Here is a 27,703-nt window from a genome sequence, read left to right as displayed (position 1 = left end):
GCCGCGGACGCACGAGGAGGGGTACGTCTCACACCGGCCATGGCACGCGGCGGCCCCACGCGCCTCCGTCTCCGTGCGCGCTCCCCGGACTCACGTTGGAGCTGCTGAAGGCGCAGGATGCGGCTGCTCGCGCTCTCCGCTCTGCTCCTGCTCTGCCCCGGGACAGGTACGGGACCGTTACACGCGCGCTCGGGCGGGTAAAGATCAAAGGGGGCGCGCGGGTTCGGCAGTGACCGAGCCGCCGCGTAATGACTTTGGCTCGTTACGCGGCGGGTTTGGAGGCGCGCGCGTCTTGTAGGGGTTGGATCGCGTGTTCTGATGGATGATGCTCCACAATCATGTTTTAGCGGGACTTTTATTGAACTGATCATCGCAGGTGAGTGACAGCTCCACGTGATGTTTCTGTGGTGTTTTCACCAAAGGAACCGACGGGAATTAGAGCTGAAAAGTTTCATCTGCTCAAAGGACAAAACGCAACAGGAACTGGACCAGCATCAAAGACTATATTATATTTGACCATTGAAAAAAATACAAAAATCGTATTGGGACTTTTGACAGAATTTGGACCAAATGGAAAACGTGAGACTTTGCCTTTTTTTGTTTGGGCTGCAATATGTATCATTATCGAATCAAAATAGCAAATTAAATGGTCGCAGTTAGTAAATCGCAAACAACCTAATAATTATAATCATATTATTTGTAAATTGAATTCAGTGAGTAACTGGCTTTTTTATTATGATATTATATACATGCAGTTACCAGTCAGATCGACAGAATACTGAATAAACCTGCTGAAATGGTATAATAAAGAGAAATGTATTCAGAATGCTTAGAATATTGAGTTACATTATATATAAAAAAGAATGAATATTAGTGTGAAAACTCAACATTTAAATAACTTTTTGTTTCTCTGTTTTTTATGCAAAAGAACCTGTTCCAGAAAACAGTTACTCTGTAGTTTTCACAACACATAGGGAAATCATATTCTGGTTAATAAAGATGTTATAGAACATGATGATTATGAATATCATCCCTTCATTTAAATGCACAGAACCTTTTGGACCCATAAGAAACTGGTGAATCTTTGTGGATGAAATCAGGAATCACAATCCAGACATGAGCAATGTGGCTATTTAAGAAACAGAAACATGTCTTTATTATTTAATTCTGAATATTAAGCACGTCCTCAACACTTGGATTCTGAAAACAGACACGGGTAATGAAGTCCTAATCCCTCATGCAGAACTGGTCCTGGTCAGACATTTCCACTTCCATCCGAAAATCATTTCAATCTGATGGAGACGGTTTGTGAAACTAGACTTTTTATGGCTCTGAGCACAAATGAGTCCGGTCTGTAATTCCTCCCTTTGGGAAAGACTCATCTGATCTCAGGATAGAATAAATACCAGACACTCAATTTCCATCAGATTGAAAATGACTTTTTGGATGAAAGTCAAAACATTTTCAAAACTGTGTCCAGGATTTAGTCGGCTAAAGAGATTCTTGTTTGACTAAAGAGATTATGCAATTGCAAATCATTAAAAACAGAATCACTACATAACAGTGTCTGAAAAAGAAAGGTTAAGACCACAACTCACTCCCAAACCTCAGGGTCACTCACCTTCTCTTTCCTGTTAAGTCATCATAAATCAATGAGTTGACCAAGACATCACTGACCGATTAATCGAGTAAACGACTAAAGGTCTGATGACTAAACCCTTTAACCTTTAGTCTTTTACATAACGTACAGTGTAAATGTAGTTTGTAAATGAAATAAATGGTGTTATTTTGAAGACGTGCAAAAATGTGAATATTGAGTGCATCGTTTAGTGTGAAAAATCTTCCAAAAGAGTCGATTAAAACTCAACACAGACATTTCACATTTGTCTGATATAATATCGTCCCTCGTTATCGTCGATATATCGCCCGCTTCCTGCTGTACGTGATTCTGTTTGAGAAGCATTTCTTAACCAACAATGACACAAAGACATTTCAGTTTTGGAAGATTTTATTTGGAGCTAAAAGAGAGCGTCCGTGTGTTAAACTGTGCAAAAAACAACTTAAACTACATTTTCTACACGTTTATGGCACGTTTTCTAATTCGCCTTTCGAGGAAACTGCCGTCGGGATTTCGGGCGTTAATAAACCGTTAATAAACCGCCGCAGCCGCACATCTGCCGTCCGTTTCTACAGTTAAATGGACATGAGCGTGTTGTGGTTGTGTTTCCAGGGCGGGCGCTGCAGATCCAGTGTTATCAGTGTGAAATGACCCAGGACTGCGCCGCTCCCGAGTTCGTCGTAAACTGCACCGTCAACGTTCAGGACATGTGCCAGAAAGAGGTGCTGGTCATGGACGACGGTGAGTGCTTTTTATGTTCCTCGTTCGGGCAGATTGTGAAGCAAAAACACCATGGAACCTACCGACTGGATGTAGACCTGTGGTTGCCGTGTCGATTAATCGTCGATGGCGTCTTGGGCGATCACCTTTTTTTTTTTACTAAACAAAAGATGTAGCGTATTTTCCGGTTTATAAGTTGCAACTTTTTACATAGTTTTGGCCCGGGGTGCGATTTATACTCCAGAGCGACTTATATGTGATATTATTTGTTATTTTCACACAAGCACAAGAGGGCGCTCTAGGCTCTAAGCGACGCAGAAGAAGAATCGGCACTTCCTCTTCCTCTGGAGTTTGTGGAGTTGTTTAGAAGTGACACAGAGGAAGAAGAATTCAATGGATTTAGTGATTTTGGGTAAAACTGATGCTTTGGTAAACTTGTTAGCATGTTCTTTATGCTATAGTTATCTGAATAACTGTTCATATGTTACGTTAACATACCAGACACTTACCACAGCTCTGTCTGTGCCTCATGTAGCTGAAGGTGTTAGCGTTAGCATACGTCATGTAGCTGAAGGTGTTAGCGTTAGCATACGTCATGTAGCTGAAGGTGTTAGCGTTAGCATACGTCATGTAGCTGAAGGTGTTAGCGTTAGCATACGTCATGTAGCTGAAGGTGTTAGCGTTAGCATACGTCATGAAGATGAAGGTGTTAGCGTTAGCATACGTCATGTAGCTGAAGGTGTTAGCGTTAGCATACGTACACCTATTCACCATGTTCTCTAATTAAATATCTGTTCTTGGTCTTGGATTTTGTCGAATAAATGTATCCAAAAATCAGAAAGGAGAAGGTTTAGAGTGAGTAGTTTCATATTTGGGAATGAATAGTGAGTTTAATTTGCCGTTGTGTATTAGAGGTCAGTTTAAATATTTGTTGCGATCTCGTGGTCCTCTTGGTGCTCTGTGGATCTGATACGTGGCCGGATCAGTGAGATGCTCGCGGCCCTTCTTCAAATTTGATTGTGCTGATTTGATATTCTAATTCCATGTGGTGTTGAATTGAATCATTTTATTAGCGCTAACAAATATGTGACTACAAGTTTACACGGTTGTAACGATGACTCGACTACTTGTGGCCAATCGACTGTAAGGAAATACTCGTAGTTGTATTTTGATTATCATTAACTGGACTATGCAGACTATTCATCGCATGAAAAGAGCTTTTTATAACCAAAACAGTGGCGTTGTCAAAATGTCAAAAGAGAATAAACATTTTTTGGGTTAGGGTCAGGCTGTTTCGACCTATTTTATTGATAATGTATTTAAAATGTTGCAATGTACAATAGAAATAACTGTTTGACTAGTCGAATAATCTAAAAAATATCACAGAAAAGCATTCAGTTGTTGTGATCTGGACAATGTTTCAAAAAGTCCAAAATTCATTTTTAATCCTTAGATCTAGTCTGAGAACTCCTGATCAAACCCTGTCCTGTTTCCCCTGAAACTAGACTTCCTTGTTGTCCTAACAGCTCTGTGATGAGCCATAGAAATCCTATTGTTAGCTGAATGTAGCACCGTCATCACTGATTAGTACCTGATTAGCATCTGAATGACCAGGGCTGATGTCGCTCCACGGCTTCAAAATGCACCTGTAAATAACCCGTGAATTCAACCTTACACCTCCATTTCTGTTTAAAGAGGGAAAGAAAACAAGTCTCTCCAGCTGAACTCAAATAAGACCAAAATCATGGTCTTTGTCCCACAGAAACAAAGAGACAGTGTGAGCGTCACCTCCAGAGTCTCGCTCTAAAACCTCCGAATCAAGTTAGAAATCTGGGGGTGATAATGACTCATGACACCAGCAGCTTTTTATCACCTGAAGAACATGGACCGAAATCAAAACAGCTGCAGTACATCCAGAACGCTGCTGCTCGAGTCCTGACTAGAACCAGGAAGTACCATCACATTAGTCCTGTTCTCAGGGACGGGCCTCCTGCTGGTGCCAGAGTCAGGACTAAACATGGACCAGCCTCCTGCTGGTGCCAGAGTCAGGACTAAACATGGACCGGCCTCCTGCTGGTGCCAGAGTCAGGACTAAACATGGACCAGCCTCCTGCTGGTGCCAGAGTCAGGACTAAACATGGACCGGCCTCCTGCTGGTGCCAGAGTCAGGACTAAACATGGACCAGCCTCTTGCTGGTGCTAGAGTCAGGACTAAACATGGACCGGCCTCCTGCTGGTGCCAGAGTCAGGACTAAACATGGACCGGCCTCCTGCTGGTGCCAGAGTCAGGACTAAACATGGACCGGCCTCCTACTGGTGCCAGAGTCAGGACTAAACATGGACCAGCCTCCTGCTGGTGCCAGAGTCAGGACTAAACATGGACCGGCCTCCTGCTGGTGCCAGAGTCAGGACTAAACATGGACCGGCCTCCTGCTGGTGCCAGCCTGAGGTTGTGAGATGCTCTTCTTTGCTGGCGGTGTTTAAATCTAGACTAAAATGGTTCCGTTTAGCTCTGGTTTTGAGTGAAAGTATTTTATCTGCGATTCATTCAATTTGATTACATTTTAAAATTACTATTTATGCTTTATTTATGTCTTGTGATTTATATTGTATTGGGATTTGAACATGTTTTTTACTATTGTAAAGCACTTTGAGTTACTTTTGTATGAACTGTGCTCTACAAATAAACTTTGATTGATTCTCTTCTTTGACATAAACGGCCTCTTTAACTCTCTGTCTTCAAAAGATGAAATGAGGCCGTTTCATTAAAGGTGCATGAAGTTGAGGGCCCTTCAGCTGATTTCCTCACTCTTTAGCTTGAATATCCAGCGTGGCTCATCACCAGGTCAGTATTGTTCCTACAGTGAAGCGTGGGGGGTGGGGGGTGGGGGGGGGCATGGTGCTGTGGGGGTGTTTTTAAAGGGGCAGGAGCAGATAAGTCAGGATCAACAGAAAGATGAACGCAGCAGTGCACAGAGACATCCTTAATGAAAACCTGCTCCAGAGGCTCTGCACCTCAGACTGGGGCAAAGGTTCACGTTCCACAGGACAAAAACCATAAGCTCACAGCCGGGAGAACAAAGGAGAAGGTGTGAAACTCGTGTGCTCCATGAACAGAGCAGCTCATCTGTAAGAGCAGCAGCACAGCCACGACAGCAGATGATCCCCCCCCCCCCCCCCAGACCTCTTCATCTGTCCACGGTGATGACCCGCGCAGTCCCAGTGTCACCCAGTGTGGGGCGCACATGAGCTGTAGATGGTCATTTCACTCCAGCTCGGCCCCCCTGCCCAGAACCAACTCACGCAGAACAAATAAAGGTGAATTAAATACAGAAAGCATGCTCCGAGCCTGATGCCAATATCTGTTGTTTTTTTTTCAATTTTGGGATGAAATTAAAAAATGGAAACTCAAAACCGTTTTATTGTAATTTGTCTCGTGAAGCAAAACCCTTTTTTGTTTTTCTTTTGAAATCGAAAATCCGTTGAACAAATCATACACCGATTTTTTAAGTTAAATTTCTGTCCTAATGTTGATCTGGTGTGTAACATGAAGCCAAAGCAAACATTGTAAAGACACAAAATGCTCCAGACCGAGGGCCCATAAGTGGATTTGTGCCACAATCAACAAAACACACTCAGCATCGCACCTTCAAACAAGAGTCTAATCCAAATCCCTGGACTGAGTAATCTCCTCCTCATTGGATTATGATCGAGTGTAAACACATTTCATCTCCAAACAGAGCTACTGTTCAGATGCAGTAACTGGTGGAGCGGAGAGCGTCAGGTTTCCCCCGTCAATCCTGAAATAATCAAAAGTTTCCGGTTCGTTAGATCTGCCCAAGATCCTGGCTCAAGATGTGGAAAAGGGTCTGTTCAAATCTGTTTTAGTTTCAGTTTATTGCCATTTGCAGTTAAAAACACCAACGAAACATGTGCAAAAAAAACTTGTAGTGCAATAAAATGTTTAGAACGACCACAAAACACGACAATGGACATAAACACTAAAAGTACCTCAAACGTTGACACTGTAAAAAATGAAGCAATGTGAAAATACTGAGTTTTTTTTAAATTGGTTTTGGGGCTCATGGGAGTTCAAACCAAAGACTTTCATTTTTAACGATTTACACTAAAACTAATAATAAGACAAAAATAGTAGTCAAAAATAATGTTTGTTTATTTATTTATTGACCTTTATTTAAAGCAGCACTGCGTATTTGCTTTACTCCATGGAGATGAAAAGTTTCAACCAAACTGAACCAAACTAAACCAAACCAAACCAAACTGAACCAAACCAAACTAAACTGAACCAAACCAAACCAAACTAAACCAAACCAAACTAAACCAAACCAAACTAAACCAAACTAAACCAAACCATGGAGACAGCCCGTGTTTGCCTTTGGAACGTTAGAGGCATTTCTTTCAGTTCTATAAAAACACATATAATCAGGTCATTGCGTATTAATCTAGACAAGTTTAGCTTAAACCAAAACTAAACTGGGTTAAACTCGGACAAGGATAAAAGACACACTGGCTCCTTAAAGACCCGCGGTGTAAGAATTCAGCCAAAATAAACCAATAAACCAAAATACAAATTACTTAATTACAGGGTAAAACGTGCCCTCTTGCTGTGAAGGGACTTGTTTCTCCTCACACTTGTCTGGTGGAGGATCTGCTTGTCTCCATGGAGATGTTCTTATTTGTCCTGCTGCTGTCACTGCTGCTGTCACTGCTGCTGCTGTCACTACTGCTCTCACTGCCCACAGTGCTCACACTGCTCACACCGCGCTCACTGACCACACTGCTCACACCGCGCTCACTGACCACACTGCTCACATTGCCCACACTGCTCACACCGCTTTCACTGCCCACACTGCTCACACCGGTCACACTGCTCACACTGCTCACACTGCTCTCACTACCCACACTGCTCACACCACTCACACTGCTCTCACTGCCCACACTGCTCACATTGCTTACACTGCTCACACCGCGCTCACTGCTCATTTTGCTCACACTGCTCACACTGCTCTCACTGCTCTCACTGCCCACACTGCTCACATTGCTTACACTGCCCACACTGCTCACACCGCTTTCACTGCCCACACTGCTCACGCTGCTCTCACTGCCCACACTGCTCACACCGCTCACATTGCTTACACTGCTCACACCGCGCTCACTGATCATTTTGCTCACACTGCTCTCACTGCTCTCACTGCCCACACTGCTCACATTGCTTACACTGCTCACACTGCTCTCACTGCTCTCACTGCCTACACTGCTCACATTGCTTACACTGCTCACACCGCGCTCACTGCTCATTTTGCTCACACTGCTCTCACTGCCCACACTGCTCACACCGCTTTCACTGCCCACACTGCTCGCTCACACTGCTCTCACTGCCCACACTGCCCACACTGCTCACATTGCTTACACTGCTCACACTGCTCTCACTGCTCTCACTGCCCACACTGCTCACATTGCTTACACTGCCCACACCGCTCACACTGCTCACACTGCTTTTTCACTCTTGCGGTGTAAAAAAAGCTTTTTATCTGTTGTTATTTCTTTATAGAAACTTAAAAACTATACAGTTACAGTCTTTGTCCCAATCCCCAAAAGAGAAGTGCCGATGTATTGTGCTGTAAAACTGTTTGTACAAGAGCAGATGATGAGATAACATTGTGGATTCAGTGAAAACGTGGAATGGCAACAAAGCGGCTCATACAGAGAAACATTTATTCAACTTTTATATTGAACTGTGTTTCCTCCCTCGATGTTTCCCTTTTGTTTTCACTGACAAAAGCAGATAAACGCTCTCGGCACAAAAAAGCACTTTTAATCTGAGGCGACCATTGAACTTGAATAACTGTGTATTCTGGATCAAAGGCCAATACATCTGTGAATTCTGCTGTCTGCGCTGCGTTTCTGCTTCGCTGTTACTGTGAACCGGATAAATCTGGGCTTTTTAGCGTTCGTGACATCGCCAAAGAAACGGCTTCATTTGAATGCTCCTCCGGTTGTGACCGACGCAGAGTCACAGAGTCAATTAACACGCTCAATTTTACTCTTACACCGTCACCTGCAAAAAAGATTTAATGGCGAGCAAAAGCATTCGGCTCAAACTGATTCACATATATCTTTATTAACTATTTAGTAATCATCATATAATAGAGTAATAATCATGTTTTTGCTGCAGACAGAGACGTGACAAACCTTACACTGCACACAATGTCAGAGGAGTGTGTGTGTGTGTGTGTGTGTGTGTGTGTGTGCATTAAATAATGTCACTAATTCATGGATGTATTATGCACTAATTATGTCTTTATTTCCCATGGCAGAGGTTCACTTTATTGTCCTCAAAACAAGAATATTACCAATTTTTTTTTTAATGATTAAATCTCACATTAAAAAAAATGTCCTTTGTTGTTACAAGACTACCGTATTTTCCGCACTATAAGGCGCACTTAAAAGCCTTTAATTTTCATATAATCCAGTGCGCCTTATATATGGATGAATTCTGGTTGTGCTTACTGACCTCGAAGTGATTTTGTGTGGTACACGTTTTGTTTCGCTTAAAGGGGTAATGGACGATTTTTCGCCGATTTGAGAACTCAAGCAGAAGTGCGCATGCGCACTCCCCCTGTGCGTACGCGCACTCCACCTGTGCGTACGCGCACAACAGCCTCACTTCTACACGTGTGTTTGTTTATTAGCGCGTCGGATCGCATCGCATCTCTCGTCTCCCGTAGATTTCTGTCTCTCTGAGTCAGCTCGAACTGTCTTTCTCTCTCTTAATTTTGTCCTGTACACTGAGGGAACTATATTATGATAGATCCATGCGCTTAGACACGCGGAAACGTGCTGCTCTCGGGGGACGAGCCTCACGAGGCTGCAGCTGTGCAGTAGGTGCGTTTTATGATTGATACGTGGCAGGACTAATCGGCCGTCCACGCCACGAGGAAATAAGACTCAGATTTGGGCCAAAAAATTGTCCATTCAACCTTTAATGCACCTTATAATCCAGTGCGCCTTATAGTGTTGAAAATACGGTATTTAAACACATAAACACATAAAAACATTGACAGCTTGAGGAGGTTCTTCAGGTCTTATTTGGACGTTTCTTGTTCTTCCTCTTGCTGACGGCTCCTGCACAGTCTTCTTCACTCAAATATAACACAAATTGTCCTGGTTTCGGCTTCTTCTGCTCCTTTTTCTCTTTGCTCGTTAAATTCTCAGATTGCACCGGTTCGAGCTCAGATGGCTCAGCACTATTAAGCGTGCTTATTTTATGAACTCAAACAACATTTTATACAGCAATATGTCTGCAGTGATTTGTTCAGCCTGTCGAGTCCGTGCTTAGCGGTCGTTTACGCAGGATTTTCTGGTCCAGTTTGAAGCTTAAACCGTTTTTGTAACAACATTTTCACAGTAAACCGCTCTGCTTTAGGTGAATTAGTTCCGCCGCGCCCCGTCGCGGCCTCTTTTGCCACACTTTTAGCCCCGTAACGTCCTCTGACCTTTGTGCATGATCTCTATCGGTTACTTTTGTTCTAACTGGTTGATGAGATGTGTTACTTTTCTGCTGTTTTCCCCGCACTCTCCACCGCCTGAATAATTGTGAGGTTAGCCGCTAAAGGTCGTCCGCTCCGCTTAATATCGGCTCCGTTTTCAGACTAAATTAGCCCTTCATTTTTCCGAACCCGGTAAGCAGAGTCTTTGTGCCGCTGCTCCTGATCCAAAGGGCAGACGCCGCTCGTGAAGTGGGAAATGGGAACTTCCTGCTTGAGTGAACGTGTACGAGCCGGGTCCGTGTCTCTCGGTGTAATGTGCGGTTGGCGCTGTGTTAAAAAAGGGAGATACGCGTTATTAAAAGTGAGGACGTCGATGTAACATTCAACGTTTTGAGGTTTTTGTGGCGAGAGCGTCTTGATTTCTGTTTTCGTCCTGGTTCAGATGCTGGTCCTGGTTTGGAGTCCAGTGAAGTCCTGATGTAGATTGGGTTTTGGGCCTGTTCTAGTCCAGGTTTAGCTCCGCAAATAATCACAGTTTTGTCCTCAAGATGTGGAGCATGTTGCTTTTGTTCTGGTCAGAACATCAAACCCTGGACTTTCCTCTGCACAAGACAATGCAGCGATGTGATTGGCTAATTGGCGGTACAGACAAAAACCTCTAAAGTGAAAGTGTTACAAAGAGAACTCTCTCATCACTCTTCTTTATTATTCACTCAGAATACAACAGACATCAGACTCCTGCTGTTCAAGCTTTCTCACTCCGGTGGTGCACGGGCGGTGGGCAGAGGGCAGTAGGCAGTGGGCAGAGGGCAGAGGGCAGAGGGCAGTGGGCGGTGGGCAGAGGGCAGAGGGCAGAGGGCAGTGGGCAGAGGGCAGTGGGCAGTGGGCAGAGGGCAGAGGGCAGTGGGCAGAGGGCAGAGGGCAGAGGGCAGTGGGCAGTGGGCAGTGGGCAGAGGGCAGAGGGCAGTGGGCAGAGGGCAGAGGGCAGAGGGCAGTGGGCAGTGGGCAGAGGGCAGAGGGCAGAGGGCAGAGGCTCATGGTGCGGGACGGGCTCCTGTGTGTTTGGAGCGAGAGGGAGAGAGAGGGAGAAAGAGAGGAGGAAGAGGGAGCGAGAGGGAGAAAGAGGGAGCAAGAGGAGAAAGAGGAGAAAAAGAGGGAGAAAGAGGGGGAGGAAGAGGGAGAAAGAGGGGGAGGAAGAGGGAGAAAGAGGGGGAGGAAGAGGGAGAAAGTGGAGAAAGAGAGGGAGAGAGAGGAGAAAGAGAGGGAGAAAGAGAGAGAAAGAGAGAGAAAGAGGGAGAAAGAGGGAGAAAGAGAGAGAAAGAGGGAGAAAGAGGGAGAAAGAGAGGGAGCGAGAGGGAGAAAGAGAGAGAAAGAAGGAGCGAGAGGGAGAAAGAGGGAGAGATGGAGAAAGAGGGAGAAAGAGGACATGAAGGAAAGCCTCAAACTCCCAGTTCATTTGAAACGATGTCTTAAAACTCGCTCGTCACAAACACACGGGGGCAGCTCTGCTCGTTCTGTGTGAACGAGAGTCTTACGCTGTTCACTCCAAAGTTCTGTGTCTGAGGTTTGAGTCCGGGCGAGACCGAGCTCGGGTCCGGGTCCAGACCGGAGTCCACCCGGGTTAGACTTCATATTCGACTAAAAGCAATATGTAGAACTAAGTCTGATTTGTCTACTTAACTGCAAAACTGTGAAACTAAATGAGACTAATTCATGATGTAACTTTCACAGTCTAAACGAGAGCATGAGGTCATTGAAACGCTAAAGATGAGGTAATAAAGCCCAGATGTCATCTCCATCCGGACCATGGCTCAGCAAACAGATTGTCGCTTGTGTAATATATAACGATGAATAAAAATAGCATGTTTGTCACGTTATTGCTGTCACCACGGCAACTCCACTTAGAAATGCAGCTCGTGTTAATTAGAAGGTGGCTATACTTACAGGCCCTAATGACTATTTTCATAATAGAATCGAACATGTGAATAAATGATACAGATACAATCGCTGCGGCTCCTCGTTCACTTCAGCAAACTGTGAAAAAACTCTGCAAAGTCGGTTTGAGGTGCTGCTCAGGAAGAAGGTATGACGACCCCAACCACTGAACAGATTTAAACATTCAGCCATTCATGCTGTCACAATACTCAATTTTGATCGAGGAATATGATCAATACACATTTCAATACCACAAGGATCATTAAAAAATTCACCTACCGTATTTTTCGGAGTATAAGTCGCTCTGGAGTATGAAATGCTGTTGCAAGTGTGAAAATAACAAATAATATCACATATAAGTCGCTCCGGAGTTTAAGTATAAGTATATAAGTATAAATAAGTATAAGTTGCACCCCGGCTAAAACTGTGAAAAAAGGTGCGACTTATAGTTCGGAAAATACGGTAATTCGCCAGGAAACGTCTTAAATGATCAAAAAAGGGGTTGCATTTCCTTTTATTCTTTGCATATTCGTTTCAGTTTCCAGTTTACAAGCCATTTCGAGCACTTTATTAAATGTTCAATCGTACATCGCCATGGCAACGGTTCTAATTTACCTCCAAAACCCGTGGACCGTGTGGCAGAAGAAGCTAATTACGTCTACATTGTGTACATTAAAGCGATAACTGGTGTAAAAGAAGTAAAAATGGCACTCAAAAGTAGTTGCGATGTCGGCAGCTGCTTTGGACGGTTGTTGGTTTGAATCCCGGCAGTTTAAAACGTACAGACCACTTTTCTTTCAGTGCATTCATGTGCTGTAAGTATGAAACAGCTGCCACGTCTTTCAGCGTCTGCCGAGCGACTATTTGTAAAGCAACATTTAGAGTGTCTGAAAACGTCGAGACACGTAATGTCAGTCTGGTGCATTATATTTTACTTTCCACGTCCATTAACTTTATAAATATACATTTTCCCATCTAAACTTTGCTTTTATTGGGCGCGTGTCTGAGTGATTTGGGCGCGCAGCGCACCAGGGTCACGCGCTCCAGTCTAATGGAGATAATTACAGCTGTGAAAACCTGCTAATTGAAAACAACAGACAGAGACTTCCATTTGTACTTCTAAAACCTTTGTACGAATCTGATAATGCGGGTTTGTACTTCGGGGCTTACGCGTGTTATTGTTCGTTTGGCGCGTTATTTACTTTCCTTCAAATAATCCCTTCAAGTCTGAATAATCAACACAGAAACCACCAAACGCCGTAATGAAAGTGATTGTGTTTCTTCGTCTGGTTTAACTACGGCTACGTTAAGTCGACAAACGCCTAATTGTAATTTTTCCCGACTTTGCGACCGTGATCAGATTCGACATTCACTGTGTCGGAGTGATGTCGTTTCCCGCAGACGTTTCGGATTTAAAGCACGTTTTCTCATCGTTTACCCGCGCGTTTTCTCACATAATTACGGATAAAAAACAAAATAACGCTTTTGTTGTTTAATGGACCAAGAGTTTCCATTTGCAAACGTCGACTCTGAAGATGTTGCCTTGAGTTTGACGTGTTGTCCCGGGTCATTCAGACACTTCACTGGTTTCTGAGTGGGTTTTCTTTATTTATTGCTCACAATCTTAAAGTATAAAGTATAATATGTACAATATGTTCTCATTTTTCAAGTACAAAGTCGACAAGAACATAACATATCTGCTCCTTTAAGAGCTAATTGTCGTTACCCAAACAAATAAGCATTGTATTCATGGTTTGAAATGTGTTTTTACTCTTTGATATGTGGAGGGATACAACCGGATTACATGAGAAACAGCTGCGCCTCGTGACACGTAGGGGGCGCCGTGCAGATAGATATAACGCACATAAACCTGAACACTGTAAACCCGAACACTGTAAACCCGAACACAAACCTGAACACTGTGAAACCCGAACACTGTAAACCTGAACACTGTAAACCCGAACACTGTAAACCCGAACACTGTAAACACGAACACAAACCTGAACACTGTGAAACCCGAACACTGTAAACCTGAACACTGTAAACCCGAACACTGTAAACCCGAACACTGTAAACACGAACACTGTAAACCTGAACACTGTAAACCCGAACACTGTAAACCCGAACACTGTAAACCCGAACACTGTAAACCTGAACACTGTAATCCTGAACACTGTAATCCTGAACACTGTAAACCCGAACACTGTAAACCCGAACACTGTAAACCTGAACACTGTAAACCCGAACACTGTAAACCCGAACACTGTAAACCTGAACACTGTAATCCTGAACACTGTAATCCTGAACACTGTAAACCCGAACACTGTAAACCCGAACACTGTAAACCTGAACACTGTAAAACCTGAACACTGTAAACCTGAACACTGTAAACCTGAACACTGTAAACCCGAACACTGTAAAACCGAACCCTGTAAACCTGAACACTGTAAACCTGAACACAGTAAACCTGAACACTGCAAAACCGAACACTGTAAACCTTAACATTGTAAACCTGAACACTGTAATCCTGAACACTGTAAACCCGAACACTGTAAACCCGAACACTGTAAACCTGAACACTGTAAACCCGAACACTATAAAACCGAACACTGTAAAACCTGAACACTGTAAACCTTAACACTGTAAACCTGAACACTGTAAACCTGAACACTGTAAACCCGAACACTGTAAACCCGAACACTGTAAAACCGAACACTGTAAACCCGAACACTGTAATCCTGAACACTGTAAACCTGAACACTGTAAACCTGAACACTGCAAAACCGAACACTGTAAACCTTAACACTGTAAACCTGAACACTGTAATCCTGAACACTGTAAACCCGAATACTGCAAACCCGAACACAAACCTGAACACTGTAAAACCCGAACACTGTAAACCTGAACACTGTAAAACCTGAACACTGTAAACCTGAACACTGTAAACCTGAACACTGTAAACCCGAACACTGTAAACCCGAACACTGTAAACCCGAACACTGTAAACCTGAACACTGTAATCCTGAACACTGTAAACCTGAACACTGTAAACCTGAACACTGCAAAACCGAACACTGTAAACCTTAACACTGTAAACCTGAACACTGTAATCCTGAACACTGTAAACCCGAACACTGTAAACCCGAACACTGTAAACCCGAACACTGTAAACCTGAACACTGTAATCCTGAACACTGTAAACCCGAACACTGTAAACCCGAACACTGTAAACCCGAACACTGTAAAACCTGAACACTGTAAACCTGAACACTGTAAACCTGAACACTGTAAACCCGAACACTGTAAACCCGAACACTGTAAACCTGAACACTGTAAAACCTGAACACTGTAAACCTGAACACTGTAATCCTGAACACTGTAAACCTGAACACTGTAAACCTGAACACTGCAAAACCGAACACTGTAAACCTTAACACTGTAAACCTGAACACTGTAATCCTGAACACTGTAAACCCGAACACTGTAAACCCGAACACTGTAAACCCGAACACTGTAAACCTGAACACTGTAATCCTGAACACTGTAAACCCGAACACTGTAAACCCGAACACTGTAAACCTGAACACTGTAAAACCTGAACACTGTAAACCTTAACACTGTAAACCTGAACACTGTAATCCTGAACACTGTAAACCCGAACACTGCAAACCCGAACACAAACCTGAACACTGTAATCCTGAACACTGTAAACCCGAACACTGTAAACCCGAACACTGTAAACCTGAACACTGTAAAACCTGAACACTGTAAACCTGAACACTGTAAACCTGAACACTGTAAACCCGAACACTGTAAACCCGAACACTGTAAACCTGAACACTGTAAAACCTGAACACTGTAAACCTGAACACTGTAAACCTGAACACTGTAAACCTGAACACTGTAAACCCAAACACTGTAAACCTGAACACTGTAAACCCGAACACTGTAAAACCGAACACTGTAAACCTGAACACTGTAAACCTGAACACAGTAAACCTGAACACTGCAAAACCGAACACTGTAAACCTTAACATTGTAAACCTGAACACTGTAATCCTGAACACTGTAAACCCGAACACTGTAAACCCGAACACTGTAAACCTGAACACTGTAAACCCGAACACTATAAAACCGAACACTGTAAAACCTGAACACTGTAAACCTGAACACTGTAAACCTGAACACTGTAAACCTGAACACTGTAAACCCAAACACTGTAAACCCGAACACTGTAAAACCGAACACTGTAAACCCGAACACTGTAATCCTGAACACTGTAAACCTGAACACTGTAAACCTGAACACTGCAAAACCGAACACTGTAAACCTTAACACTGTAAACCTGAACACTGTAATCCTGAACACTGTAAACCCGAACACTGCAAACCCGAACACAAACCTGAACACTGTAAAACCCGAACACTGTAAACCTGAACACTGTAAAACCTGAACACTGTAAACCTGAACACTGTAAACCTGAACACTGTAAACCCGAACACTGTAAACCCGAACACTGTAAACCTGAACACTGTAATCCTGAACACTGTAAACCTGAACACTGTAAACCTGAACACTGCAAAACCGAACACTGTAAACCTTAACACTGTAAACCTGAACACTGTAATCCTGAACACTGTAAACCCGAACACTGTAAACCCGAACACTGTAAACCCGAACACTGTAAACCTGAACACTGTAATCCTGAACACTGTAAACCCGAACACTGTAAACCCGAACACTGTAAACCTGAACACTGTAAAACCTGAACACTGTAAACCTGAACACTGTAAACCTGAACACTGTAAACCTGAACACTGTAAACCCGAACACTGTAAACCTGAACACTGTAAACCTGAACACAGTAAACCTGAACACTGCAAAACCGAACACTGTAAACCTTAACACTGTAAACCTGAACACTGTAATCCTGAACACTGTAAACCCGAACACTGTAAACCCGAACACTGTAAACCTGAACACTGTAAACCCGAACACTATAAAACCGAACACTGTAAAACCTGAACACTGTAAACCTGAACACTGTAAACCTGAACACTGTAAACCTGAACACTGTAAACCCGAACACTGTAAACACGAACACTGTAAAACCGAACACTGTAAACCCGAACACTGTAATCCTGAACACTGTAATCCTGAACACTGTAAACCTGAACACTGTAAACCTGAACACTATAAAACCGAACACTGTAAACCTTAACACTGTAAACCTGAACACTGTAATCCTGAACACTGTAAACCCGAACACTGCAAACCTGAACACTGTAAACCCGAACACTGTAAACACGAACACTGTAAAACCGAACACTGTAAACCCGAACACTGTAATCCTGAACACTGTAATCCTGAACACTGTAAACCTGAACACTGTAAACCTGAACACTATAAAACCGAACACTGTAAACCTTAACACTGTAAACCTGAACACTGTAATCCTGAACACTGTAAACCCGAACACTGCAAACCCGAACACAAACCTGAACACTGTAATCCTGAACACTGTAAACCCGAACACTGTAAACCCGAACACTGTAAACCTGAACACTGTAAAACCTGAACACTGTAAACCTGAACACTGTAAACCTGAACACTGTAAACCCGAACACTGTAAACCCGAACACTGTAAACCTGAACACTGTAAAACCTGAACACTGTAAACCTGAACACTGTAAACCTGAACACTGTAAACCTGAACACTGTAAACCCAAACACTGTAAACCTGAACACTGTAAACCCGAACACTGTAAAACCGAACACTGTAAACCTGAACACTGTAAACCTGAACACAGTAAACCTGAACACTGCAAAACCGAACACTGTAAACCTTAACATTGTAAACCTGAACACTGTAATCCTGAACACTGTAAACCCGAACACTGTAAACCCGAACACTGTAAACCTGAACACTGTAAACCTGAACACTGTAAACCTGAACACTGTAAACCCAAACACTGTAAACCCGAACACTGTAAAACCGAACACTGTAAACCCGAACACTGTAATCCTGAACACTGTAAACCTGAACACTGTAAACCTGAACACTGCAAAACCGAACACTGTAAACCTTAACACTGTAAACCTGAACACTGTAATCCTGAACACTGTAAACCCGAACACTGCAAACCCGAACACAAACCTGAACACTGTAAAACCCGAACACTGTAAACCTGAACACTGTAAAACCTGAACACTGTAAACCTGAACACTGTAAACCTGAACACTGTAAACCCGAACACTGTAAACCCGAACACTGTAAACCTGAACACTGTAATCCTGAACACTGTAAACCTGAACACTGTAAACCTGAACACTGTAAACCTTAACACTGTAAACCTGAACACTGTAATCCTGAACACTGTAAACCCGAACACTGTAAACCCGAACACTGTAAACCCGAACACTGTAAACCCGAACACTGTAATCCTGAACACTGTAAACCCGAACACTGTAAACCCGAACACTGTAAACCTGAACACTGTAAAACCTGAACACTGTAAACCTGAACACTGTAAACCTGAACACTGTAAACCTGAACACTGTAAACCCGAACACTGTAAACCTGAACACTGTAAACCTGAACACAGTAAACCTGAACACTGCAAAACCGAACACTGTAAACCTTAACACTGTAAACCTGAACACTGTAATCCTGAACACTGTAAACCCGAACACTGTAAACCCGAACACTGTAAACCTGAACACTGTAAACCCGAACACTATAAAACCGAACACTGTAAAACCTGAACACTGTAAACCTGAACACTGTAAACCTGAACACTGTAAACCTGAACACTGTAAACCCGAACACTGTAAACACGAACACTGTAAAACCGAACACTGTAAACCCGAACACTGTAATCCTGAACACTGTAATCCTGAACACTGTAAACCTGAACACTGTAAACCTGACACTATAAAACCGAACACTGTAAACCTTAACACTGTAAACCTGAACACTGTAATCCTGAACACTGTAAACCCGAACACTGCAAACCTGAACACTGTAAACCCGAACACTGTAAACACGAACACTGTAAAACCGAACACTGTAAACCCGAACACTGTAATCCTGAACACTGTAATCCTGAACACTGTAAACCTGAACACTGTAAACCTGAACACTATAAAACCGAACACTGTAAACCTTAACACTGTAAACCTGAACACTGTAATCCTGAACACTGTAAACCCGAACACTGCAAACCCGAACACTGCAAACCCGAACACTGTAAACCCGAACACTGCAAACCCGAACACTGTAAACCCGAACACTGTAAAACCTGAACACTATAAACCTGAACACTATAAACCTGAACACTGTAAACCCGAACACTGTAAACCCGAACACTGCAAACCCGAACACTGCAAACCCGAACACTGTAAACCCGAACACTGTAAACCCGAACACTGTAAAACCTGAACACTATAAACCCGAACACTGTAAACCTTAACACTGTAAACCTTAACACTGTAAACCTGAACACTGTAAACCCGAACACTGTGAACCCGAACACTGTAAAACCGAACACTGTAAACCTGAACACTGTAAACCCGAACACTGTGAACCCGAACACTGTGAACCCGAACACTGTGAACCCGAACACTGTGAACCCGAACACTGTAAACCCGAACACTGTAAATGAATGGAAACTATTGACCCAACTCTTTTTAGTTCCTATGCTACTAAAACATGTCCCAGGAGCTGAAACACGTTCCTACAGTGTGACCCCCATAGTGGACCGTGAACCCCTGACCATGGGGGCCCGTTTTTCTGACAAATATGTGACTAAAATATCTCCTTGAATATCTTTGTGAAGCTGAGGAAGTTTGTAGTAGTCTGTAGTTTCGACCTCTGATTAACTCTAATTATAAGTGGAAACAATTTGATTTTGATTTTATTCGAATTTGATTTAGGGACTTGTAATTAAGTAAAAAAAAAAAAAAAGGTGGAATCCCTATAAAATACCTATTACATTTTTGTTAATGTTTTACTTTTTGCATCAGTATTGAGTATAAACTGACTCATGAACTGAGTCATGCCAGAAAGGTTGTATTGACTGTAATTACCGTATTTCCTGGACTATAAGTCGCACCGGAATATAAATCGCACCAGCCAAAAAATGCATAATAGAGGAGAAAAATCATATATAAGTTTCACTGGAGTATGAAATGCAGTTACAAGTGTGAAAATAACAAATAATATCACATATAAGTCGCTCCGGAGTATAAGTATATAAGTATAAATATAAGTATAAGTCGCACCCCGGCCAAAAGTATGAAAAAAGGGGCATAATATAACATAATATAAATCCCCTTTTTAAACATTAATGTGTTCTGCATCTGGGGAAGTCACAAAACCAGACAAATCCGCTCATATTGTCAGTTACGGTTCATTGCGTCATGGTTACATCTCCACACACGTGACCTCGTTAACAGTTATTCCAGATGTGGAGGTCACTATGTCCTGCTCTGCTCGTCTCTCACGGTGACGCCTCGATCAAAATGGCCGCCGCCACTCGCTCTCTGTGTTTCCTTATCTAAATTAGCTTCTGCCGTTCACAAAAGTTAATTTACTGTATCAGGCCGAAGGGAAATGAGAAAGTGCTCAGGTTCATTTGAGTCTCTGAATGTGGAAGCCGAGGTGTTATTTCTGCACGCAATGTTTCTTTTCACCATTTTATCTTTGTAACTTGTAATAAAGACGGAGGCCAAAGCGCGAGAGCGGAAATGTGAAGGGAATGGATCACAGCGACATCTGGTGGTGGCATTCAGGTTTCCCTCTGCTCTTCCTCTGTTCTTCCACTCTTTCTCTGCTCCTCCACTCTTCTTCCCCTGCTCTTCCTCCACTCTTCTTCCTCTGCTCTTCCTCTGTTCTTCCACTCTTCCTCTGTTCTTCCACTCTTCCTCTGCTCTTCCTCCACTCTTCTTCCTCTGCTCTTCCTCTGTTCTTCCACTCTTCCTCTGTTCTTCCACTCTTCCTCTGCTCTTCCTCCACTCTTCTTCCTCTGCTCTTCCTCTGTTCTTCCACTCTTCCTCTGTTCTTCCACTCTTCCTCTGCTCTTCCTCCACTCTTCTTCCTCTGCTCTTCCTCTGTTCTTCCACTCTTCCTCTGTTCTTCCACTCTTCCTCTGCTCTTCCTCCACTCTTCTTCCTCTGCTCTTCCTCCACTCTTCTTCCCCTGCTCTTCCTCCACTCTTCTTCCCCTGCTCTTCCTCTGTTCTTCCACTCTTCCTCTGTTCTTCCACTCTTCCTCTGCTCTTCCTCCACTCTTCTTCCTCTGCTCTTCCTCCACTCTTCTTCCCCTGCTCTTCCTCTGTTCTTCCACTTTTCCTCTGTTCTTCCACTCTTCCTCTGCTCTTCCTCCACTCTTCTTCCCCTGCTCTTCCTCTGTTCTTCCACTCCTCCTCTGTTCCTCCACTCTTCTTCCTCTGCTCTTCCTCCACTCTTCTTCCCCTGTTCTTCCTCTGTTCTTCCACTCCTTCTCTGTTCCTCCACTCTTCTTCCTCTGCTCTTCCTCCACTCTTCTTCCCCTGCTCTTCCTCTGTTCTTCCACTCTTCCTCCACTCTTCCTCCACTCTTCTTCCTCTGCTCTTCTGCTCTTCCTCCACTCTTCTTCCCCTGCTCTTCCTCTGTTCTTCCACCCTTCCTCTGCTCTTTAAGCTACCGTGTACAAGTCATTTCCCTTGTGAATCAATAAAGTTTCTCTAACTCTAAGAACATAGCGACTTAGACTTATCCATGTGTTTTTCTCCAGTAGATTAGACTGTAAAGTCCTGCTCACTGGCCTCTCCAAACGAGCTGTAAAACAGCTGCAGTTCATCCAGAACGCTGCTGCTCGAGTCCTGACTAGAACCAGGAAGTACCAGTAGTCCTGTTCTCAGGGACCGGCCTCTTGCTGGTGCCAGAGTCAGGACTAAACATGGACCGGCCTCCTGCTGGTGCCAGAGTCAGGACTAAACATGGACCGGCCTCCTGCTGGTGCCAGAGTCAGGACTAAACATGGACCGGCCTCCTGCTGGTGCCAGAGTCAGGACTAAACATGGACCGGCCTCCTGCTGGTGCCAGAGTCAGAACTAAACATGGACCGGCCTCCTGCTGGTGCCAGAGTCAGGACTAAACATGGACCGGCCTCTTGCTGGTGCCAGAGTCAAGACTAAACATGGACCGGCCTCCTGCTGGTGCCAGAGTCAGGACTAAACATGGACCGGCCTCTTGCTGGTGCCAGAGTCAAGACTAAACATGGACCGGCCTCCTGCTGGTGCCAGAGTCAGGACTAAACATGGACCGGCCTCCTGCTGGTGCCAGAGTCAGGACTAAACATGGACCGGCCTCCTGCTGGTGCCAGAGTCAGGACTAAACATGGGCCGGCCTCCTGCTGGTGCCAGAGTCAGGACTAAACATGGGCCGGCCTCCTGCTGGTGCCAGAGTCAGGACTAAACATGGACCGGCCTCCTGCTGGTGCCAGAGTCAGGACTAAACATGGACCGGCCTCCTGCTGGTGCCAGAGTCAGGACTAAACATGGGCCGGCCTCCTGCTGGTGCCAGAGTCAGGACTAAACATGGACCGGCCTCCTGCTGGTGCCAGAGTCAGGACTAAACATGGACCGGCCTCCTGCTGGTGCCAGAGTCAGGACTAAACATGGACCGGCCTCCTGCTGGTGCCAGAGTCAGGACTAAACATGGACCGGCCTCCTGCTGGTGCCAGAGTCAGGACTAAACATGGACCGGCCTCCTGCTGGTGCCAGAGTCAGGACTAAACATGGACCGGCCTCTTGCTGGTGCCAGAGTCAGGACTAAACATGGACCGGCCTCCTGCTGGTGCCAGAGTCAGGACTAAACATGGACCGGCCTCCTGCTGGTGCCAGAGTCAGGACTAAACATGGGCCGGCCTCCTGCTGGTGCCAGAGTCAGGACTAAACATGGACCGGCCTCCTGCTGGTGCCAGAGTCAGGACTAAACATGGACCGGCCTCCTGCTGGTGCCAGAGTCAGGACTAAACATGGACCGGCCTCCTGCTGGTGCCAGAGTCAGGACTAAACATGGGCCGGCCTCCTGCTGGTGCCAGAGTCAGGACTAAACATGGACCGGCCTCCTGCTGGTGCCAGAGTCAGGACTAAACATGGACCGGCCTCCTGCTGGTGCCAGAGTCAGGACTAAACATGGACCGGCCTCCTGCTGGTGCCAGAGTCAGGACTAAACATGGACCGGCCTCCTGCTGGTGCCAGAGTCAGGAAGTAAAAATACATTTACTCCCAATACTATTTAATAACTATAAATAAATGTAGAGTTCATCCTAGTTTTCCTCTTTTGTTTAAATCAATATTTCTGAAATACAACCTTATTTATTTTCTCTTGTTTATCATCTCTTCGCCCAACAACCATCACAACAAACCCACAGAACAACATTTAGATCTGTTCTTTTTCACGCGTCATCACCACTTCTTTATATTTAACTCTGACTCGACAAATAGATCGGCCTCAGCTTTGAGTCGTCTCTAACTCGACCCGGAGCCGAGTGCGGAACGAATTTAAAAACTCCAAAGAGAAGTGTGTTTTTGGTTAACACGGCGTGGAGTTTTATGATCCTGTAAATCACAGCGGCCTGAGCGTTAGTCGACGTGACAGTTGGTATACGAGCGACATAAAGGTGACGCGCGGATTGATCATGAGCCCGCGGCAGTAAAATGTTTTGGATGAAAAATGACTGAGGGGAATAAAAGCTCGTCGAGGGTTTTTCTAAGTACAGACTGGGGAAAGTTAGACTCGGCGTAACTCATGAGGTTAAGGTGCAATTTAATGTCCTCATAACAAGCGGGATTATTCACCAACATGTTTGACTTTGCAAGTACCGGTAAAACAGATCTAAACACGGGACAGGCAGTGCTAAACATGGTCTACAATGAGACTAAACCAGGTCTAAAATGAGACAAACGCAGGGATAGGTCGTTTAAATCAAGATTAACCCACAGAATCACAGAAAAAATACAGTATTTTCCGGAGTATAAGTTGCACAAGCCAAAAATTGCATAAAAGAGAAGAAAAAAACATATATAAGTCGCACTGGGGTATAAGTCGCATTTTGGTAACGCGTAAAATAAATGATAACAGATGAGAGAACATGGTGAATAGGTGTACGTATGCTAACGCTAACACCTTCAGCTACATGACATGAAAATAACAAATAATATCACATATAAGTCGCATCCCAAACTATGAAAAAAAGGTGCGACTTGTAGTCCAGAAAATACGATAGATCAATTTTAGTGAAAAAACATCACGATTTGACGTTTACTGATTGTTACGTTTACAATTGTTTATTGAGACTGTGACCAAAAAACAGTGAAATCTTCCATTTTATTTCAGTTGTATTGGCTAAAAAATCTCTACACATGTAACTTTCTGAATGACAAAATAAACTTAAAAGTGACAAATACAGCCAGATTCAAAAGTACTTACATACAAATCTAGTTTTTGTGCTGTAAAATTATTTAAAAAGACCTAATTTTGCTTCTAAAATTGTCCTGATTTTAATGACTTTGGTTCTTATGACTATATTGTGATCGGAATAATCTATAATAATAAATATCATATACTTAGGGGCAGATTTTTCCAAAAGTGTCTGAAAAATTAGCCCCATTTCAAACTGAAGCTGTTCCTGAACCTTCTGGACTCTTCATGGAGCTGAGACTCTGTAGTTTTGGACTCTGACGTCTGTTTTACTCTAATCATAATTACAAACAACAGAGGAATTCAGATTTAAGTAATAATAATAATAATAATAACTTTTATTTATATAGCGCTTTTCAGTGACCCAAAGACGCTGAACATAATAAAAAAAGGGGGGGTATTTACAGAGAAGTCCCGCCTTTTCTTAGTTAAATATATAAATGAATAAAGCTGGTGTTAGAGGAAGGTCTGATTGAGGTAAATTCACTAAAATAGAGTTTTAGGGACTTGTAATAAAGCAGAAAATGTCCAGGTGGAATCCAAATAAACGTCCTATTCCTTTTTTATTTATTTTTTTTGGCTAATTTTTTACTCGTGGGTCTGGAAAACAAACTGACCCTGATGCTTCCCAGAATGATCGATTTGACCGTAAATAAGCCGGGTTAACAGCTTTATTTTGATGTACAGCAGCTTTTCTTTTATAAGATGGCGGACAAAACGGAATTAAAAAAGAAAAAGTCCGATAGTACAGCACACGTGGCTCGATCTCTAACCGCTCTGTCATTTCACGACTCCTCCAGAAGTTCCCCGTTTTCTGACGGTCTGATTTATCGTCCCGGTTTGTCGTCGGGAGCCGCGATCACAGCGTGTTTTACCGCTCGAACTCAGCGCTTCGGCCTGTGCGCGTCTCATTACAATAAATCCCGCTGAAAAGTTTCCCTCCGAATTAACTCACGAGGCGAGCGCGGGCGGAGGGCGTTTAAGAACGTCTGCGTAAATGGGAGCAAACGCCCTCGGTCCCGGAGCGTTAATGAAACCGCCGAGTCACATTTATTATGCCCATAACAGATGACGGATTATTGCGTATGGAAATGTGCTCGTGGGAAATGATGGATGCAGATTTGGGGTTTTTTGCTTTGGGCTATTGTTTTGTCACGCGTTATGAATGTTTGATCACGATCCCGCACGTTTTGTATTTTGCACGTTTTTGTCGTGTTTTGAAGAGTACTTTGAAAATCCTGTTACAGACAAAGTTACAGACTTATTTAGATTTAGAGTGTATTTTAGAGTACTATATTCTGGACACTTTCACTTTACGTTGCATTATTTTAGAGGTAAAACGTCAGATTTGTTCCACCTTTTGTCATGCGTTTAGATATCAGTAATTAAAGAAGGAAAAGTGGCACGAAGCCTAAATTTATACTGATATTAATACTTTTGATTTGAGGAAAGTAACTGTATATTCTGAAAACCACCAAATACGTGTGTTTAGTTACTGCCTGACACACACGCTTTACTGGGCACATGTACTTTACTGTATAGTATTAACACCTCTGCTGTATTGGAGGATCACTTGTAAATATAAAAATGTTTCCAAAGGTTTAAACCAATACGAGCGTGAAATAGTCAAATGAACCGCTTTCTCCTCTGCATTTTGATATATTTGTCAATTCCATTTCCATTCGTGAAAGAACCAGAGCTGCACACGCCGTCTTTGTCTAATTATGAAACATTTTATCTTTTCAAACGTGTAAGAAAGAGTGAGTCACTTTATGAGGCTTTGGGATGAGAGTTTGGCCGCTTCACGTTTGTGTCTGAAAAGGCTGATCTAAAGTTGTGTCGGAGTTTAAATCCGTACTTCCTCTAGTCCACACTGGAGTATAAGTCGCACTGGAGTATAAGTCGCACTGTTTGGGGGGAAAAGTATTTGATAAAATCCAAGACCAAGAACAGACATTTAATCTTGAAATGCAGTTTAAAATAATAACAGATGAGAGAACATGGTGAATAGGTGTACGTATGCTAACGCTAACACCTTCAGCTACATGACGTATGCTAACGCTAACACCTTCAGCTACATGACGTATGCTAACGCTAACACCTTCAGCTACATGAGGCACAGACAGAACTGTGGTAAGTGTCTGGTATGTTAACGTAACATATGAACAGTTATTCAGATAACTATAGCATAAAGAACATGCTAACAAGTTTACCAAAGCATCAGTTTTACCCCAAATCACTAAATCCATTGAATTCTTCTTCCTCTGTGTCACTTCTAAACAACTCCACAAACTCCAGAGGTAGAGGAAGTGCAGATTTTTCTTCTGCGTCGCTTAGAGCCTAGAGCGCCCTCTTGTGGTTGTGTGAAAATAATCAACATGTGAACTGCGGTCGCCAGCGTGAAAATAATGACCAAATGATATAATAATGTTTTGATAATATCACATATAAGTCACTCCGGAGTATAAGTCGCACCCCGACCAAAACTGTGTAAAAAGGTGCAACTTATAGTCCGGAAACTTATACTCCGGTAATTGTATAGCGCATTCTTCAAAATGTATCACAATCTAATCTACATCGGTTCGGCTTGACCCAATTATAAAAATCGCCAAGGCCGCAGTCATTTACACGACGTCCTTTGCAAAGAACAAAATATCCAAAATGTCTTTTTACAGAAACATGTTGAACCTTTACAAATTCTAAAATGCATGTGATTCTTGTATTAGTTCATCAGTTAATACAGTATTTCACGTGAATTTCTACTTTTTAAACATACACTACGATTTATTGGATTCGACTTTTTCTAAATTCTGCAGCCCCATTTCAAAGTGATTTAAATTATTCTGTATGAACGTTGACTGACCTCGTAAACCCTTTTCACCTCAGCTTCTTCTTGGCCCCTCCCCATTCTCACAGCACAAACTTACCCCTTTTCTCTATCTTCTCTTCTTTTGTCGCAGGAACTCATTACCGTAAGTCCTGCGCGTCGTCCGGAGCGTGCCTCATCGCCTCGTCCGGGTACCAGCAGTTCTGCACGGGCAAACTCCACTCCGTGTGCATCACCTGCTGCAACACGCCCCTGTGCAACGGGCCCCGGCAGCGGAAACGCCCCCAGCTCTCCTCCGCCTCCTCCCCTTTCTCCGCCTCTCCGTCCCGCCCCAGGAAGCTGCTGCTGTCGCTGGCGCTGACACTGAGAGCGACGCTGTGCTGACAAACGTGCGGCGGAGGACACTGTGTTTCTGCGCGTCGTGCTCGGTGGCTTTGTACGGTTCTGATCTGGAGCTTCGCGTCTTCTTTTTCGCCATTCCGAAACATACGCGCTCGTTCCTTGTGTCCGTGTGGTCCTCGTGCAAACTCGTGTTTCGGAAGCGTTTTTCACCTCGGAAAGTCTGGGTTTGGACGTCGCCGATAGACGTCGCGATATCGAATGTTGGTGTTTTGCGATTATTGC

The 27,703-nt window shown here is 43.7% G+C and overlaps 1 protein-coding gene across 1 annotated transcript; it reads left to right on the top strand.

Annotated features, from left to right (window-relative positions):
• Positions 1-27,480, top strand: LOC140359215 (ly6/PLAUR domain-containing protein 1-like). Its single transcript, XM_072444081.1, has 3 exons — positions 1-166; positions 2,231-2,359; positions 27,213-27,480. The coding sequence occupies exons 1-3, from the start codon at positions 118-120 to the stop codon at positions 27,461-27,463; spliced, it is 429 nt and encodes a 142-aa protein (XP_072300182.1). The 5' UTR covers positions 1-117; the 3' UTR covers positions 27,464-27,480.
• Positions 27,481-27,703: the final 223 nt, after the last annotated feature.

The sequence above is a fragment of the Eucyclogobius newberryi genome, unplaced genomic scaffold (genome assembly GCF_026437365.1).
Source record: "Eucyclogobius newberryi isolate DKJ021-1_F unplaced genomic scaffold, fEucNew1.0.hap1 SCAF_14, whole genome shotgun sequence".
NCBI classification, from domain to species: domain Eukaryota; kingdom Metazoa; phylum Chordata; class Actinopteri; order Gobiiformes; family Gobiidae; genus Eucyclogobius; species Eucyclogobius newberryi.
The sequence above is the reverse complement of the archived record's forward strand: the minus strand, read 5'-3'. Positions and strand labels throughout refer to the sequence as shown.